This window comes from Panthera leo, chromosome F3 (genome assembly GCF_018350215.1).
Source record: "Panthera leo isolate Ple1 chromosome F3, P.leo_Ple1_pat1.1, whole genome shotgun sequence".
Classification (NCBI taxonomy): domain Eukaryota; kingdom Metazoa; phylum Chordata; class Mammalia; order Carnivora; family Felidae; genus Panthera; species Panthera leo.
The window spans coordinates 33,666,736-33,683,270 of record NC_056696.1 but is presented as its reverse complement, the minus strand read 5'-3'; the positions used below and the strand labels follow the sequence as shown (position 1 = coordinate 33,683,270).

Genomic DNA, 16,535 nt, shown 5'->3' with positions numbered 1-16,535 from the left:
TCTTTTACTTGCATCCACCTGAAATACTGGAGTGATTGAAAAGAAACTAATAAGAGTGGCCACCTATAGAGGGCAGGGCGGGTGGGGGGGTGGGAAAGGGTGGATGGAAAGGTGAAACACCTCAATGTATGTCTTTTATTTCTTTATTTTTACTTTTTGATATATGTCTTTTTTTTTTATTTTTTAATTTTTTTTTTTATTTTTGAGACAGAGAGAGACAGAGCATGAACGGGGGAGAGGCAGAGAGAGAGGGAGACACAGAATCGGAAGCAGGCTCCAGGCTCTGAGCCATCAGCACAGAGCCCGACGTGGGGCTCGAACTCACGGACCGCGAGATCGTGACCTGAGCTGAAGTCGGCCGCCCCACCGACTGAGCCACCCAGGCGCCCCGATATATGTCTTTTAATATAGTTCTGATTTCTGACCCCTGTGAATGTGTTATGTGTTCAAAAAACACAAGCGATTTTAAAAAATTGAAAAGGCACAATTTAAAAGCTAATTTAAAGGAACAATTAAAAGTGCATAACAGCTGATTGGATTTGGAAGGCAATGAAAGAGACAACACAGTCAAAGAAAGTGACTGGGACCCTACCTTGAGTGTTTGGGAAGATGGCAGGTCCACAGCCTAGCTGGGGAGACAGGGGGAGAGGGGTCTGAAGAAAGCTCTTACACGTTCAGGATTATTTGTGGATGGAGTTGGACATCTGGATGTTAAGGTTAAGGTCAACAACCCAGACGGGGGTGTTGACTTGGGACATTCACATGATGATGGTAACAGACTCTGTGAGTGGATGTTAGGATTAAGGGAAGAGTAGGGAAGGAGAAAGCAAAGGGCAAAAGACGGAAGTTCAAGGAAACTTCACTGAAAGGAGCAGCCCAAAGGAGGCTGAGATGGTCAAGAGCAGGATGGAGAGGTGAGTACGGGGGAAGAGAGTCAGCTAGAGTTTCCAGAGGAAAGGGAATGATCTCCTAAGGTCTAATGGGATAGGACTGAAAAGAGGATGGTAGGTTTTGGGATCAGGATGCTATGCTTCTAGAAACAGGGGACAGGTGATAGATCAGAGAGTTGGGGTGGGGCCATGCAACAGAGGGTCCCCCTGCTTCTCTTCCCATTCTGTAAGAGACAACTGGACACAGAGAGGTCTTTGGTCCCTACATTTCGATCCAAGTAGATATCCTCTTGGTCAGGAAGGTGTTTTTAGACAACACTCCAGCAACGGAGTGGTTAAAAAAGAAACTGAGGCAGGCAGTCCTAGAAGGCTTCTCTAATGTTCTGTTATCACCCCATCCAGGCCAATGGAAACCAGTAATTTGCAGTTTTGTTTTTGCTTTTTCTTCTTGCTCCCTTGCCATTACACACATCAATGCAAACACAATTACACACACGCACACACACGCACAGAAGGCATAAAAGGGCCCTCTGCAAAAGCATTTTTCTGGATCGGACTCAATGCTGCTTGGAGGGAGGGAAAGCCAAGCAGAGGAAAGGCAGGAGAGACGCAAGCCACCATAGCTACTTTTCCTCCCCTTTAAGACTGCCTGGTTACGGTCCTGGGAAAGAAAACCCCTGCATTCCTCCCCTTTAATTCGGTTTATTGTTAAAGCGCTGGAGCAGCTAATCCTCACAGACCTGTAGGAGCTGGAGTAGGAGCACCGGGAGCACCATTCCTTCCGAGTCTTCAGGTAAGATGAACCTGACTCTTTTCTCGGTTTTAGGAGGTTTCCTTGCTTAAGGGGAGGCATGTGGCACCTAGAGATGTGGCAGAAGAGCCACCTTTGCAAGCAACTTGGGTATTTTCTTCATTTCTGCCCCATTTCCAGGCTTGCCTGACTCTCGTGGTATCAAGGATAAGTTGTAGCTGCCTTGGAAAATAAGTCTGAGCGGGGCCCAGGTGGAACCTCCGTGCAGAGCCATCTGCCATCACTTCGGGGTTGGCTTGAGGGGGAACCTTTTGCACTTCTGGGCAGGGAAAGGGGGGCAAGATATCTGGATATGTCCCTCCTGCAATGCCTGCCTGCAGGCTGCATTCTAGGGACAATCCTCAGGGCTCTGTGGCTGGGAGGGGCTGTCTGTCTGCGGGGGTGTCAGGACCTCCAGCGAGCTTGCAACCCTGCCTCCTACTCAACCTTCATCTCTTAACCTCTCTGACCCCATCTGTCAAGGAGCAATGCGTTCTGCCTACCTGTCTGGGCTGTCGTGAGCATTAAGAGAGCCAGTGGGCAGAAAAGGCAGTTTGTAAACAGCCTGTGGCTCTGCAAACCCCAGGAAAGCGGGCCAGCCTCAGTCCCTCCCCGCGGGGTCCACCGCCAGGCGCCAGCTCCACGTCCCGCCTGGGCGGCTTCAGGATGCAGGACTCATTGCTGTCAGTCACGAGACTGCTCCTTCACCTTCCCCAGGGGCGCTTCTGTCTCCCTTCCGTCTTGAAACTTCCCCAGTTGCGCCGGCAGGTGAAGACGTTAAAAGAAGGTCTGATTGCTCCACCACCCCCATCCGCGCTGTGGCCCCTTCTCTCCACGTAACTTTGACGCACAAACATTAACCCCGAAGCTCCCGGAGGCAGCGGCCAGGGCTCGCGCTGGTCTGGCGGTAGTGCATGGCTGGCCAGCGGCTTGCTCTGGAGCCAGATAAACTGATCATGAGAAACATCTCTGAGGAGGGTCAAAGAGTCGAGCGGGGTTCTCCTGGGTAAGGAGATGATCTTTCCCAGATCAGAGGCCGGAAACAACCCAGCCCCCGGCAGTTCTTTTGACCCACGCTTAACCCGGGGCCAAAGATGAGCTCCAATAGGCCATGACACAAAGTGCTTAGTAATACCTGGTATGGGAACTGCGCTTTACAGTTTATAATGTGCTTTTAAACTACTGGCTTTAGGACAAGCCCATCGAGCTGGTGGGGCAAGTAATAGTTCTCCCTTAGTATGGATGAGACTCAAGGAGGCTTGCCTGGGGTTGCAAAGCTGGATATTGGTGGTATCTGGTTAATGACGGTGGCGTTTGACCCCAGAACCTCTGACATCATCAGTGACCTCTCCATGATACCACAGATAGCTATGGTGTATGGGGTGGGGGACAGGTGTGGATGTGCGTGTGTATTAACAGCACTCCTGAGAGAGACGGGGCAAAACTTGGGGAAAGAAGCCTGAGGTCCGAGGGACAAGAGGTTTGAGCTGGAGCCAGGAGAGGCAGTAGATGGCCCGGCCTCAGTGCCATTCTCAGATCATCCAAGTCACGTGTTCCCCGGGGAGCTCGGTCAGGGGCTGGGTGCTGGGGTTGCATGAAAGCACCTCAAGGGTGAAGCCCGGTAAGTGAAATCGGATAATCACCTCCAGGAGAGAGGCAACAGGTTTTGTGGTGGCTCTCTGATGGACGGGGGCTCCCAGGCCAGCTCTGTCACATACTATCTGATTTGGGGCATCCTGCTCAACATTTCCAGCCATCAGCACCGCAGCTACCGAACAGGCTTCATGACACCTCCCCTAAAGGTGACAGTGAGGCCGAGGGGAGGAGGGGAGGCAGGTGAGGCGCCCGCAAGGTGCGGTTGCCAGCGCTCAGCAGGCACCCTGCGAGGCCGGGGAGCACTTGGGGGCAGGGGGCTGGGACAGGAAATACTTCCCCCCCCTCCCAGGCAGAGAGCGCCGCCCTCGATCCCTCTCCCGCGCTCACACACGCGCACGCGGCTAGAATAAGCGCCCCGCTCAGCGCGTGCGGTGCGGCCCCCCCCACCCCGTGGCCAGCCAGCCCAGTGAATGAGCTGCAGCATGAATGAGACGGCGGCCGCGCGCGCGCGCTACAACCGCAGGCGCGCCCCCGCGGTCACCGGCGGGGGGGCTGGGGGCTTGGGGGCTGGGGCCCGGCGGCAAGTGCCCCGCCCCGCCCCGCCCCGCCCCGCGAGCGCGGCGGTGCCAGCCGGTCAAGCCCGAGTCCCGGGAGGCAGGGCTGGTCCCGCAGAGCATCCTGCCACAGCTCGCCTCGTGCACCCCTTCCCGGGGCGGACCGTGCCTGGCGGCGCCAGGAAGGAGCCCTGCACCTGCACAGAGGACGCACCTCTTGCACGGGTCTGGCTTTAAGGGCCGCGTGTGGCAGATACACGGTCAGCACCATTCCCCCTGGAAACTCCTTAGAAAGGTGCCCCAGAGAGACCAGCATAAACCCTTCCCAGGCAGCTTCCCAGTGTGGCCTCAGAGCTCTCTTCTGCTGGTTCGGCACCAGATGAAGTAGTGGGTTTGCATTTCAAGACCGTGCTGTATGAAAAATTAGATACTTTCAAACACTTTAAAATCACCGTGAAATGAGATGTCCACACGGTGAGACGCACTTGGGAGCTGAGACCAGTTAGGGAGCAGTGGATTCACGTCTCCTCCTGCGTGTTCGCCTCTAAAGTGCTTTTGTTTTCCTCTCTTTCCCGGCCGGTGCATGGTGTTTAATTCATGTGCCTATAATGTGGACCCGCTGCATGGCATCGTCGAGGCTCCAGAATGATTCTGTTGTGCCCACTGACGCCACGGGAGTGCTGAGAATTAGAGCAGGGATCATTATTCCCGTGCAGCAGATGAGGAAACTGAGGCCCCCTGTGCTTAGAAGCACATCGGGAATCAGGAGCACCCCCTACTCTCTCCAGTGACTCCTATGTGTTGACCTCTCAGCCACTAAGTGAAGCCTTGGAGCGTGTTCTTCATTTATTTTATAAGAGGCACACGGTAAACCTTAGGCAACATGTGGATTCTGGCTTGTCACTGCAGCAGGACGGACTTGGTTACACGTAAATGTGGGTTTGAGCCTGAAATAAACTGCAGGAGGCAATTGAAAAACATCCTTCCTCCGTGATTTTGTGAACAGAAACTGGCACGCAGAGTTGGCCTGTGAGACGCAGGCCTAGTGGGAGCACTGGGGATGGAGTCCATACTCCTCAGAGGTTCTGTTCTGCCAGAAGTCTCCAGGAGGCTTGCAGGTTTGGCACTTGGGCTCTGGAAAACTGACCAGCCACTTGAGCTGCAGCCCATGAACTGGGCCTGACAGCCACCCAGGCCCAGCTATATGCCTGTGACATCATGAAGTGGTATGGCTGAGGGCAGCAGACTGCTGGAAATTTCTTATGGCTAAAACAAATGGAGAATCACAAAGTATCAGAAATAGCCAGTCACCCCATTTTCCAAAGTAAGCTTGGGCAACCCTGGAGTCCCTGGATGCTAGCAGATGTCACAAAAGGAAAGTTTCACAATCTCGTAAGTTTGGGGCATGACAGGTTAAACAGCATTAACCGAGGGTGTGTAATAGTCCTCAGAGCCTTTCATAAGCTAATATGGGTCATGAATCTTTAAAGAAGGGGCAGCAAACCCACTTTGCACACAAAGAATCTTCTGGGACTAGTATTTTAAAAAACAAACTTCAGGAAACCTTTGTTCCAATCTCTTTTCACTAAAGAGAAATGTGGAAGCCCAGAAGTGTACAGTGACTTCCCTGGGGCTGCACAGCTTCTCCGTACCAAATCAAAACTGGAACCAGAACTTGAGCTCTTTCTAATGACCCTCTCAATCCAAAGGATGACGCAAAGTCCAATATGGGCCAGAGCCCAGGAGATGGGGGGGGGGGCGGTCAGGGCAAGAAAACAACCCAGCTTTAGCGTTTCAGCCCCTTATAACCACACAATTTATACATTGCCATGACTCCATGTGCCCCAGCCTGGAGGCAGAGAGCACACTCTTATTAAAGATGATCCAACTGATAACCTCCCTCCCAAGACCCACAGGCCTTTCTGAGTCATGCTCCCAAGAAATGGAAAGCCCTGTATGCAGACCATAAAGCGGTCTTAGGGTGGCCTGGTTCCACTGAGGTCAGTAAAAGAGCCACACATGCCTCACCATGCCCCAGAGTGACTTATACCTGCTTGCTCAGAAGCCCCAAGTGAGAGCATAAGCAAAGGTACAGTGACTCTTCCCCTAGGTAGAGTTGAGAGCCGTTATCTGTGGGTTGAAGGCTACAGACATGCTGCTCCAAGATCCCCTCCTTCCCTGTCCCCATCTCCTCTAGGTTGCTCCTGTCCACTTTAGGAACCCTACTGTGGCTTTGGGAAACACATGGAATTGAATTGAATTGAATTGAATTGAATTGAATTGAATTGAATTGAATTGAATGCCTGGCATCTTTGGGGATTGGTGATGGCAATGAGGAGGTCATTGAAAATAAGCCTCATCTGCCTTAGAGTTCTGTCTGGTGCTAGTGTTGTTCCTGTGACCAAATGGAGCATGGGAAGGAGAGAAGGGCAGTGATGCTCCATGAAGGAAGCATGAGAAGGGCACCTGCCTCCTGTGCTCATAGCCCGAGCATCTCTCACCAGCACCTCATAAACAGCCAGGCTGGATGCCACCACGGATCACATAGCCTGTCCCCAGAAGCACCAGAAAGGGCTGCATTCAGAGGCGGCATCCAGCCCAGGGCTACCCTTTAGGAAGAACTTTTCCCTCTGCAAGCTCCTCCCCAGCTGTGTCCCCCAACAGACCAGGAAGACCATCTGAAAAAACTACGAGTGAGCACGACCTAGGAGCCAGGCGCTGCGCTAGGCCCAGGGGAGACAAGGAGATGGGCAAGGTCTGGTCCACATGGAGTTACTTTCTAGTGAGGATACGACCTCACACAAAGAAACAGGAGTTTCAGATTGTCGTAGGTCTTGCTGCAATGTCCTAAATGGAGCCTCGCTGAGAGAACTTTGGAGAGGAGGCCCTACTGCCTTTTCTTCCCCAAGTACAGGTCTTCTTGCTGAAGGTCTGTTTCTAGAGCAAGGTAAGGAATCTGTCTTCCCACCTTGCACTAAGCCATTTTAAGTCCAACTCCCTGATCAACCCACCTGGGCTCTCCTCTTCACTAAATCGCGTATCAAATGCATGCTGGACCTTGGTGTATGCCAGGCTCAGTACTAGGCATTAGGGATTCCAGTTGAGGAACACACGTCCCCTGCCCTGGAAGCACTCACAGCCTGGTGAGGGACTTTCACACGTCCGCCGTCAATCTGCAGCTGACCTCTGAACTGCTTTGGCTCCGAGCAATGAGCAGTGTGTGCATTCATTTGCCGCTCCCCTGGACTGGTCCGTGTTTTTAGTTGCTTATGTACATACCTAGGCTTGGTCTTTCCACCTTGATCGGAAGAACTTTTAAAGGTAGCTTCCTATCATAGAAATGTCCGTGTTTAGTGCCCTAGGTACGCAGGAGGTACTCAATAAACGCTTGTTGATTGAAGACATGTTACCCTCACAATTCAAAGATGGCCCCATGAGTAAGGTTGTTTCCTTTGCCTGGAGTCATTTTTGCAAAATATCCCTGAGGGTCTTGCCCTGTTGAGGGAGTGGGGGGTCACGGATGCCAACCCCCACCGCGACCCCCAGCTACACGTGGGAAATCAGCTGTAACCCTGCAGTGGCTGTTCCTGAGCTTTGAAGCCCAGTGAAAGTCTTGGCCCAAAAGAGAGAGGTGCAAGTGCTTTGGGAACAAATAACAGCAATATTGGGGCTTCAACCTTCTCAGTATGTGTTTTCTTTTCCTCTGAAAGAACCTAGATTACAGGAGTCAGGGGAGAAGGGGGAGGACTTCAACGGAAAGAAGCAGGACGCGGAAACAATGTGGGCTGCCCCTCTAGGAGCCCAAGGTTAGACCTTCACCGCGCGGGGCACGGGGCCTGGGGACTTCTCTGAGGTCCGGGAGGGGCGGGAACGACCGGGGGTTTCAGATGCGGGCCCCCGAGTTTTCCACGTTGCTCTGAAGATGGAACTAAATTGTTGGGATTGAGTGTATGGGAGGAGGGTGGGCGGGAAAGATGTTTTCTCATAGCCTGGCTTAGCTAAGAATACTATGTTTTTAAGCTATTTAAGAGAGATGGGAGAGAGGGAACAGGGAGTACAGATCTGCTAGTGAGGTGGTTGGGGGAGCCTCCCTGAGGGCGGGCCGTCATTCCACGGGGCTCCAGCAGGGGGAGTCATGAACGCCCAGCTGATGGTCCCCGAGCTGCAAAGAAGATTCTTGATTGGCTCCTTACCTGGAAAAGCAGCACCCCGCCCCCAGCCCTGCGGGTCTGTGGAGGGGAGAGAGACAGAGAGGGAGACAAACAGACTGACCCTCTTGATATGGCTCCTTTTAACGTCCACCCCTTTGCCCTCACCCCTTACATTCTTCAAGACTTCCCAGCTGCAGTGTATACAATAAGAAGCACTTGGTCCGAGCCCAGATGCCAACCAGTCTGATAAGTGGAAGCTGCCAGATTTGGGGCTAAGAATCTGCAGAATGGTATCTGGCTAAAGATAGCCCTCTATTCTAATATTTCATCTTCCCTAAAGCAGTCTGCCAGTCAGGGTTCATTTATCTCTCTGCTTTGCGGACCGTGCCCTCCAAATCAAGGGTCAGGCCACCACTGCAGGGCTGGTGAGGCCCCCCACCCCCCAGCTAGTGCCTGGAGCCCTGAACTGCTGTGGTCCCTCAGGGCTGCCCCCCTCCCAAGAGGAGCAAGTCCACAAATGGTCCTGAAGATACAAGCACAAACCACCAGATCCACACTGGAATTTCCAAATGCTAAGGATTTCATAACACTTCTCACACGCATTCTCATAATAACAGCCACCAACTAGTATGCAGCCAGGTTGCAAATTTACACACAATACTGAAATGTGCGAAGAAAATGTAGCGTCTTTATTTCCCGTAAAATCCTTCTCATGAACCCCCACTCTCACCAGGCAGCAAAAACGGGAAATGGGGAACTTTAAATTTGAATGTGTTCATTATAGCATCTCAGGTTCAACGGAGTCTCATTTAGCTAACTCAGTTTCTTCCAGGAAAACACACAGCCTTGAGCAGCCTTGAGATGGCCTCGCCGCCTCTTACTCTGGTTCAAGGGGGCATTTTGTGTTATAAGGTGCTTACTTGATCTTGCTTGTAGATAGGAGAAAGGGGCCTCAGACTCATCAGGGACCTCAGATCCTAGTTCTCTGGGATCTCACCAGAAGATGACTGTTGACCTCTTTAGTGTGACTGGTCCCATCTGGCCCACCGGGCACCGTGCTGACACCCTCTACTAAAGGCCCAGCTCCCAGCCATTTGCTTCCACCTGAGAAGCCCTGGTTAAGCCTGTCTCTTCTTCTGGACCCCAGGTGACAGGCCCTCTAGCAGCTCTGTGTCCCTTCACCAGGGCCAGGGGCAGAAGTGAGATGACATGTCTGTTTAAGGACTGGTTCTAGAAGGTAGGGGATGAGTGGGGAAGAAGCCCTGATTGTAGCATTTGCCTGTGTCCAGGTGTAAGCACTCCCACTGTGGCTAATTTCAAGCTAACAACATGACATCACCAAACACAGGGCTAGGGAGACACCCTTTGTCGGCCGTCATGATCTGGAACAAGCTGGCCCCAGCCCCCCACAGGCCCGGGGAGACTTCTGGAGTCCCAGCGGGTCATGCCACCCTGTCTCACTCACCTTCTCCCTCTAGGCCTGCCCCGTGATTACTTCCCGCCCTGTTAAAGGTGGTTGCAGTGGAAACTCCTCCTACACTTATAGCTTCCCACCAGCAGGGGCCTGGGAAGCCCACCCATCTGTGTCACCTATCTCTCCCAGGCCCGGATGGGGTTCAACTCCAGGAAGGTGAACGCAGAGATGTGTGCTTCCGGCAACTACACCCATCTCCCCCCCTCTCCTTCCCTGGATCCACTTGAGACAAAACTGTCGGTCATTTCCACACCTCTTCCTCTCTAGCAGGGCCTTCTCTTTTGCCACATTCTTCGTATCCTCAGGGGCTTAAGTCTCACACTTGTGTCTGAATGGCAGAAGTGGTTCCTCTCTATACTATAGAACCTATTTTAGGACACGAGTCCTCCTCCAGATGGGGATTACCAGGAATGAAGAGACATCGATTTAGCATCCCCCAAATACTATCTCTATTCCAACTGTTTAGTATATGTGAGACAATGTGCTAAGTCTCTGTGTACACAATTCCATTTAACCTTCACCATAACCGTGATGGGCTTTGTCCCATTTTACAGATGAGTTAATAAACTCAAAGAGGTTAGTAGCTTGCCTAAGGCCATTTAAGTAGTAACTGGCAGCAGTAGAATCCGAACTCAGGTTGACATCCAAACCTCTGTTCTTTACCTCATGTCCATGTAGGAAGGCACCAACTTTCCCTTTGTCCTGAGGCTAATAGAAGACCCCATAGAGTCTACAGGCATTTGTTTCAATGGGGAAGGAGGGGTATTGCCTAAGAGATGCGACCATTAGACATATTTTCCTACTTCTTAGGCCCAAGGAGTATGGGGGAAAGAGTGTTGGCAGAAATGGGGTTCACCCACCGCTCCAGACACGAATATCTGTCTGTAATAGACCAACTAGGGCAGAGCGCCCAAAGGCACGGAGATCCCCCCCAACCCAGCCACCCCAAGAACACGCTTCTCTCTAGTATTCACTGCCTCACTAGGGGCACCGTCACCCCGATACCCCTACCAGAAACATGGCAGCCAGCCTAGACTCTCCCTGCTCTGTAGTCACATCACCTGGTATCGCACATAATCGGAAACCCAGAATGTATCCCAAGTCCACCCCTTCTCTCTCCCTCATTTCCACTGTGATCCAAGCCACCGTCATTTCTGTCCTGGACTTCTGTCCCCCACCATTTTCCATATATTGACTCTTACTCCCTCCACCCCATTCTCGACAGAGCAGCCAGAGTGAGCTCTAAAGTCAACGTGCAACTTAACTCCCTGCTAAAAATCCTCCAATGTCTTGTGGTCTCCCTTAGAAGAAAAGCCCAGCATCTTTAGCAGGACCTATAAGGCTTTACACATGGTCTGTCCCCTGCCCGCCTCCCCTTGCCCACTCATCGCCCCCGTGTCATGCAGAGATCCCCCTGCTCCAGACACCCTGTCCCTTCCATCCCTTCAGGTGGTTCTTGCCTGGCCCCCATCTGGGGCTCCCGTGTTTGATATCTTCTGCCGAAATGCTCCTTCGTACACACCCTGTGCTTGGCAGGCTCCCTCACAAACTTCTGATCTCAGCTTAAATATGACCTGCTACGTAGGCCTTCCCCTGACTTTATCTAAAGATGACTGTCCCTGTTTGTCCCTCTTGCAAGCCTAGGTTTTATTCTTTCCTGGCTCTCCTGCACTTTGTCACCGCGTACGTGGTACCCTCCCTGCTCATCGTATGCCTCCTCTAGCCTGCGAGTCCCCAGAGGACAGAGCCACCATCTGTATGGAGCCAGCACCTGGCACATCATAGGTGCTGCCTCAGGTGAATGAAGGTGGTAACTCTGGAACCCCGATACAAGGTTAGGACAAGATTTAGTTCAGATTTTAATGAATAACGACTTTCCCAGCACAGTACCAATGTTGTGGGCGTTTGGGAGGAAACAGTGTTCCTTCATCCAACATTCATTTAGCCCAGAACAGGTAGAAGAGAGGTGGGGGTCGGAATGACTTGGAGACGTGGCCTACCTGATACAACGTGTGACAACAGAAGGGAAGTCGGGCTGACCCTGTGGTTTGAATAAACACCTTGGCCATCACCAGGAAACGCAGGAAACCCCTCCGCACAGCTCAGATTCCCCCCCAGGGTGGATATTCATGTGTGAATCCCTACGTGTGTGTGTTACTGCCCTTAAACACATATGTACAAAGTGGACTTTGCACTCCGAGACCCTCCCCTCCTTGGGCGGTAGGAAGTACAATGGGCATGCAGTAGACGTGCAACGTATTTTTTGGAGCCATTTTAACAAGCAAGCGGAGAGAATGGTCTTGTTTTTGCCAATTATCCAGGGTTTGCTCCTTATCCTTCTTTCTAGCTATTATGTGACAGAGGTGTTTTCGATTCTTTTTGCAACTTCTGTCTAAGAAATTTTAGCTGATCAGACTCTTCCTCCCCTTCCTCAAAGCATCCCCGAAAGCTTCAACTCTGGAGGCGATGGGTCGAAAGGAAGAAGACTCCAGCTCCTGGAAGAAACAGACCACCAACATCCGGAAAACCTTCATCTTCATGGAAGTGCTGGGATCGTGAGTGCGGGAGCTGAGAGCTGGCGGGTGGCAGGGCTGCGCGCTGGGGGGACCCGGAAAGAGTTGTTCTGGGCCAGCTGCAGCTGACAAGCTGGGACTGAGGCCCCTGGGAAATCAGCCCAGCAGCTCGCAGGGAGGAGGTGGGGTAGGGGAAGTCACCGTGGGGTAGAACGGAGGACGGTTTCATACACTGGGACCCGCAGGGAATCCCAGCCCTTTCCCTGGGCTCCTCGTCCTGGCCCACCCCCAGGGATCCCTGCCCTACTTCTAGATCCGGGACAACTTGGCAGGAAAGCGGGATTCTGGAGCACTTGTGGAGATTCAGTGACCCTAGAACTTTCCTGGGCCTCCTCATCCAGCTTCTTCATTTCCCCCTGGCAGTGAACAGGTCACCCAGCCCCGCTGTGTACTGTAGACAGAGGAGAAGGGGCTTCTGGGCCCCAGAGAGTGGATGGGTACACATACTGGAGTCAGCTCCCCATCGACTCTGCACTGTAGCTTAAGTGCTGTGTTGGAAAAATAAAGTCATGCCGTAGCCCAAACTCCTACCCGCCTCTGGAGTGTCTGTGCCTGCCCTTTGACAACGATTACACGGCTGGAGGAACAGAGACAGCCTGTCTGGAGCTGACACTCTGCTCAGTCCTGCCTCTCCCCCACCCCCACCCCCCCCACCCCCCCGGGGAGGGTGCAGGCTGTGACGCAGGCTGCCAGGGGCTCCGGGCCACCAGCTCCGTAGCCCCAGGACCCTAGCTGGCCTGCTAATTGGTCTGGGCTAATTGGGCCCCAGGAAGTGAGGGGCAGTTAGTAGGCTGTCCATTCAAGCAAGCTTTCCCTTTAGCCAACTCGGGCTGAGTTTAGTTCCGTCGGCCTTGGCTGGGAGGCTTGACCTCGGGCAATGACAGCTGCCCACACTCTCACTGTAGACGGAGAGGAGCCAGGCCTGGCCTGGACAGGAGGTCCCTGAGCTCTCCCTGCCCAGGCCAGCGTGGGACTCTGCGCACGCAGGAGGATCTCGGGGGTGGCGCTGGTCATCAGAGCCTTGGCCTTCCATCAAGGACCTTTGCCAAGACGGGGGTGGCTAGAGAGGGGATTTTTGGCAGGAGAGAGGGACGAGACTCATGCATGAATCAGAAATGATTTGCCAAGCATCCCGAAAATCAAGAGAAGGAGGGAGAAGGATGCCCAGGTTGGCAAGGGCTTATTCACTGTTTGCTCAGACTTGTGCTGTGGGTCTGTTAGAAGACGGAACTCAGTGAAGTCTAGGGGGACAGTAGAGTCACCAGGGGAGCCTACCCCTCTAACTTTTTCTTGACTATTTTTTTAAGTTGATTTATTTATTTCGAGAGAGAGAGTAGGTGCTAGAGAGGGGGGGAGGGGCAGAGGGAAAGGGAGGGAGAGAATCCCAAGCAGGCTCCACACTCAGCACAGTGCTCGATATCACCATAGTGAGATCATGCCCTGAGCCCAAATGAAGAGTCCGTTGCTCAACTGAGCCACCCAGGTGTCCCCTTTCCCTCTAACTTTTAGCTGTGAAAATAACTAAATTTTTTGAAAAATGAAATAATAATACAGTGAACAACAAATATATACACCACCTCAATATACACCACAATTCAACAGCTGTTAACACTTCACTATATTTGTTTTACAAACTTTCATCTCTTTCTCTCTCTCTCTCTCTCTCTCTCTTTCACACACACACACACACACACACACACACACACACACATGCACTGATTTCCCTGGACAATTTGTCAGCAGTTGCACACTTCATGACATGTTACCTTTGAATCCTTCTGTCTGCATCCCTAAAAATAAAGGCATTTTCATCTGTATCCACAATAGCATTGCGACACTCAAGAAAATCAGTAATAACTTCCCACTATCATTTTAGCATAGGTAAGTTTTGAAAACTACAGACTCCTGGTCCCAGACCTACCGCACTGGGGTTTGCGGAGATAGGACTGAGTAGTCAGTAATCTGTATTTTAAGTGCTTCTGATGGCTGTAATATATCCAGCCCCGCACTGATCTGGGGAACTCGGGGACCAGAGAGGGGGCAAGTCACAGCTGTTGCCGCAGTTGGGGCTGAACAAAAGCTAAAGAGAAGGCACCCCTGAAGTGCCCAGGAGGGGGACAGGCAGCCCCAAGCTGCAGACCCCATGCAGTTACCAAGGTGAGATGCTGAGGGGAAGGGAGGAGTGGGTGGGGCAGACTCCTCTGAGCAGGATGTACTGGAATCTTGAAGAATGCCTCTTGTCTCTAGCCCTCAGCTCTTCTGGAACAACCCACCAGTAGAGAAGGCTTTTGCTAAATCTGCCCAGAGATCACCCACAATTCCAGGGCCCTAGGGTAGCCTTATGGACGATGGGCAAAGCTAGTCCATAGCAGGGGAAATGTCACCAGGCCCCGGTCCTCCTCCTTTCACTGCCCAAGAAGAGACATCTCCTTGGTCCTCCCCCACTTCCCCCATCAATGAGTCTTCCAGCAAGCGGAGAGAGCTGTTCAGAGCAGGAAACACAGACCAAGTTCTACTGCAGCAAAGTAATCCTGGCTCTGAAGCCTCTGCCCGTCTTGCCTTCTGACCGCAGCAACCTGAATGGCTCAGAACTAGCTCTCTGCTCCCCACTCTGACAGATAGCACAATTAAGTCTTGTAATCCCTCTTCACTGCCCGGCCATACTTATCACACGCACACACACACGCACACACACACACACACCACGCACGCGCGCGCGCGCGCACACACACACACACACACACACACAGTGTACAAAGCAGCCTGAGGCAGAAGAGCAGTAACACCGTCTCAAATTGCCACCACACTGCACAACCCTAGGAGGCGCCATTTGCATACACTGCAATGTAAATGCCCCCCCCCCGCCCCCCCGCAAGGAAGGCTGGAATTGACCTCATTCCACAAGAGAACCCAGAGTGGATATCGGCTTTGAAGTCAGCTGTACCACCCACGTACAGGCGAAAGGGAGAACTCTGAAATTGGGTCCCGGAAGGTCATAGCTGGAAGGAATCTTGAAGGCCACGTGGTTCAACTCTCTCATTTTATAACAGGGAAAGTGGGATCTAAAGAGGAGTAGAACACACAGCTAATCCCAGTCCAAACCTCTCCCTCCTCCCTCCTTCCACCCATCCAGCCATCACACGTTTATTGAGCATTTTCCGTATGCAACCGGGTGGAGGACTTGGCACTCGTGCCCACTCGTGTGCCCGTATTCCCTGCGTCGTACTTCGCAGATGGTGCTGGACCCTGGCAGCCCCATCCTACCTGCTGTCCTGCGCCTCCATGCTGTTTCTTCTACCTCTTTGTCACCCCCTCCTGAGACATCACTTCCACCTTTTCGCTGGGCTAACTCTCATTCATCCCTGAAAACTGAGTTCAGGATGTTAAGTCAGAGGGCCACGGATGACGGGCTCCTTAGCTACTCCAAGCGATCGCTGCGTGCACGTTAGAAAAAGGTGCCCTTGTTTTCTAGCCTGCTAGCTGCTGGGGGGGAAAGTGTTGTAATAATTATTGGACGAAAATATACAGCGGTTCCAAGGTGACTGGCATGTGTTGGAGTTGTGTGCCATGCATCCTGCCCAGCCAGAGCGGAGGCCCTGTCTTAAATGTTCGCTCTCGGTGGTCTCATGATAACCCCTGCTCGTTTGTATGTGTCCATCTCTCACACTAGACTCTCAAGACCGATACTAATCCAAGCGCCTAACTAACACGCGGATTATCTGTTCTGTCAGATAATCAAGCATTCATTGAATGTCTAATAACATCTTTCAAATCCAATGTTAATTGCTCATTTGTCTGCGTTCTTCACTAGTCTGCAGGCTTCCTAAGAACAGAAACACTTACCTTTTTTATCTCCAGTGTCTGACTCAGTAGGTGCTCAATAAATCTTGATTGAAGGGATGAGTGAATGAACGAATGAATGAATGGAGCAAGCTCTGAAGGCTCTGATTAATTCATTCCAAGTGCAGCTGGGGGAAACAGGAAACTCAGACCCAGGAAACACTAAGTAGTTTCTTTCTTTTTTTAAATGCTATTTATTTTGAGAGGGAGGGAAAAAGCATGAGAGAGTGTGAGCGGGGAAAAGCGGACGGAGAATCCCAGGCAGGCTCTACGTTGTCAGTGCGGAGCCCTATACGGGGCTCAAACTCACGAAGCTCGAACTCGCGAATTGAACCGTGAGATCACGACCCGAGTCGGACACTTAACACACTGAGCCAGCCAAGCGCCCCACACCAAGTATTTCCTAATGCAGATCCTCAAAGCCATTACACGAGCTTGACTGCTATTGGGCCCCGAGTCTAAAATCCCCAGATGGCAGGGGACGCGATGGCTCAGCTGTTTCCTCACTTAAACCCTATTGCCTCTTGTTACTACCAGGTGTTCTCCCTAATGGTATTCAACTAATAATAGTAATAACAATAATAGTGTCTGACACATGTAATTTAACAGATGTCAGGAATGCTTGTAAGCACTTTACGTATGTTAATTCATTTCATCTTCTAAACAA

The 16,535-nt window shown here is 52.0% G+C and overlaps 1 protein-coding gene across 2 annotated transcripts in view; it reads left to right on the top strand.

The window, feature by feature from the left end:
• Positions 1–1,629: 1,629 nt before the first annotated feature.
• The window catches only part of CAMK1G (calcium/calmodulin dependent protein kinase IG), a 29,333-nt gene continuing 14,427 nt past the window's right edge, over positions 1,630–16,535 (top strand). Inside the window, exons 1-3 of one of the 2 annotated variants that reach the window (XM_042925040.1) lie at positions 4,018–4,090; positions 7,541–7,636; positions 11,893–12,010. In XM_042925040.1, the coding sequence (XP_042780974.1) occupies positions 7,609–7,636; positions 11,893–12,010 (146 nt within the window). In that variant the 5' untranslated portion in view covers positions 4,018–4,090; positions 7,541–7,608. Of the gene's footprint in view, positions 1,684–4,017; positions 4,091–7,540; positions 7,637–11,892; positions 12,011–16,535 lie in introns of those variants that run through there. The other variant, XM_042925041.1, reaches the window with a different exon arrangement.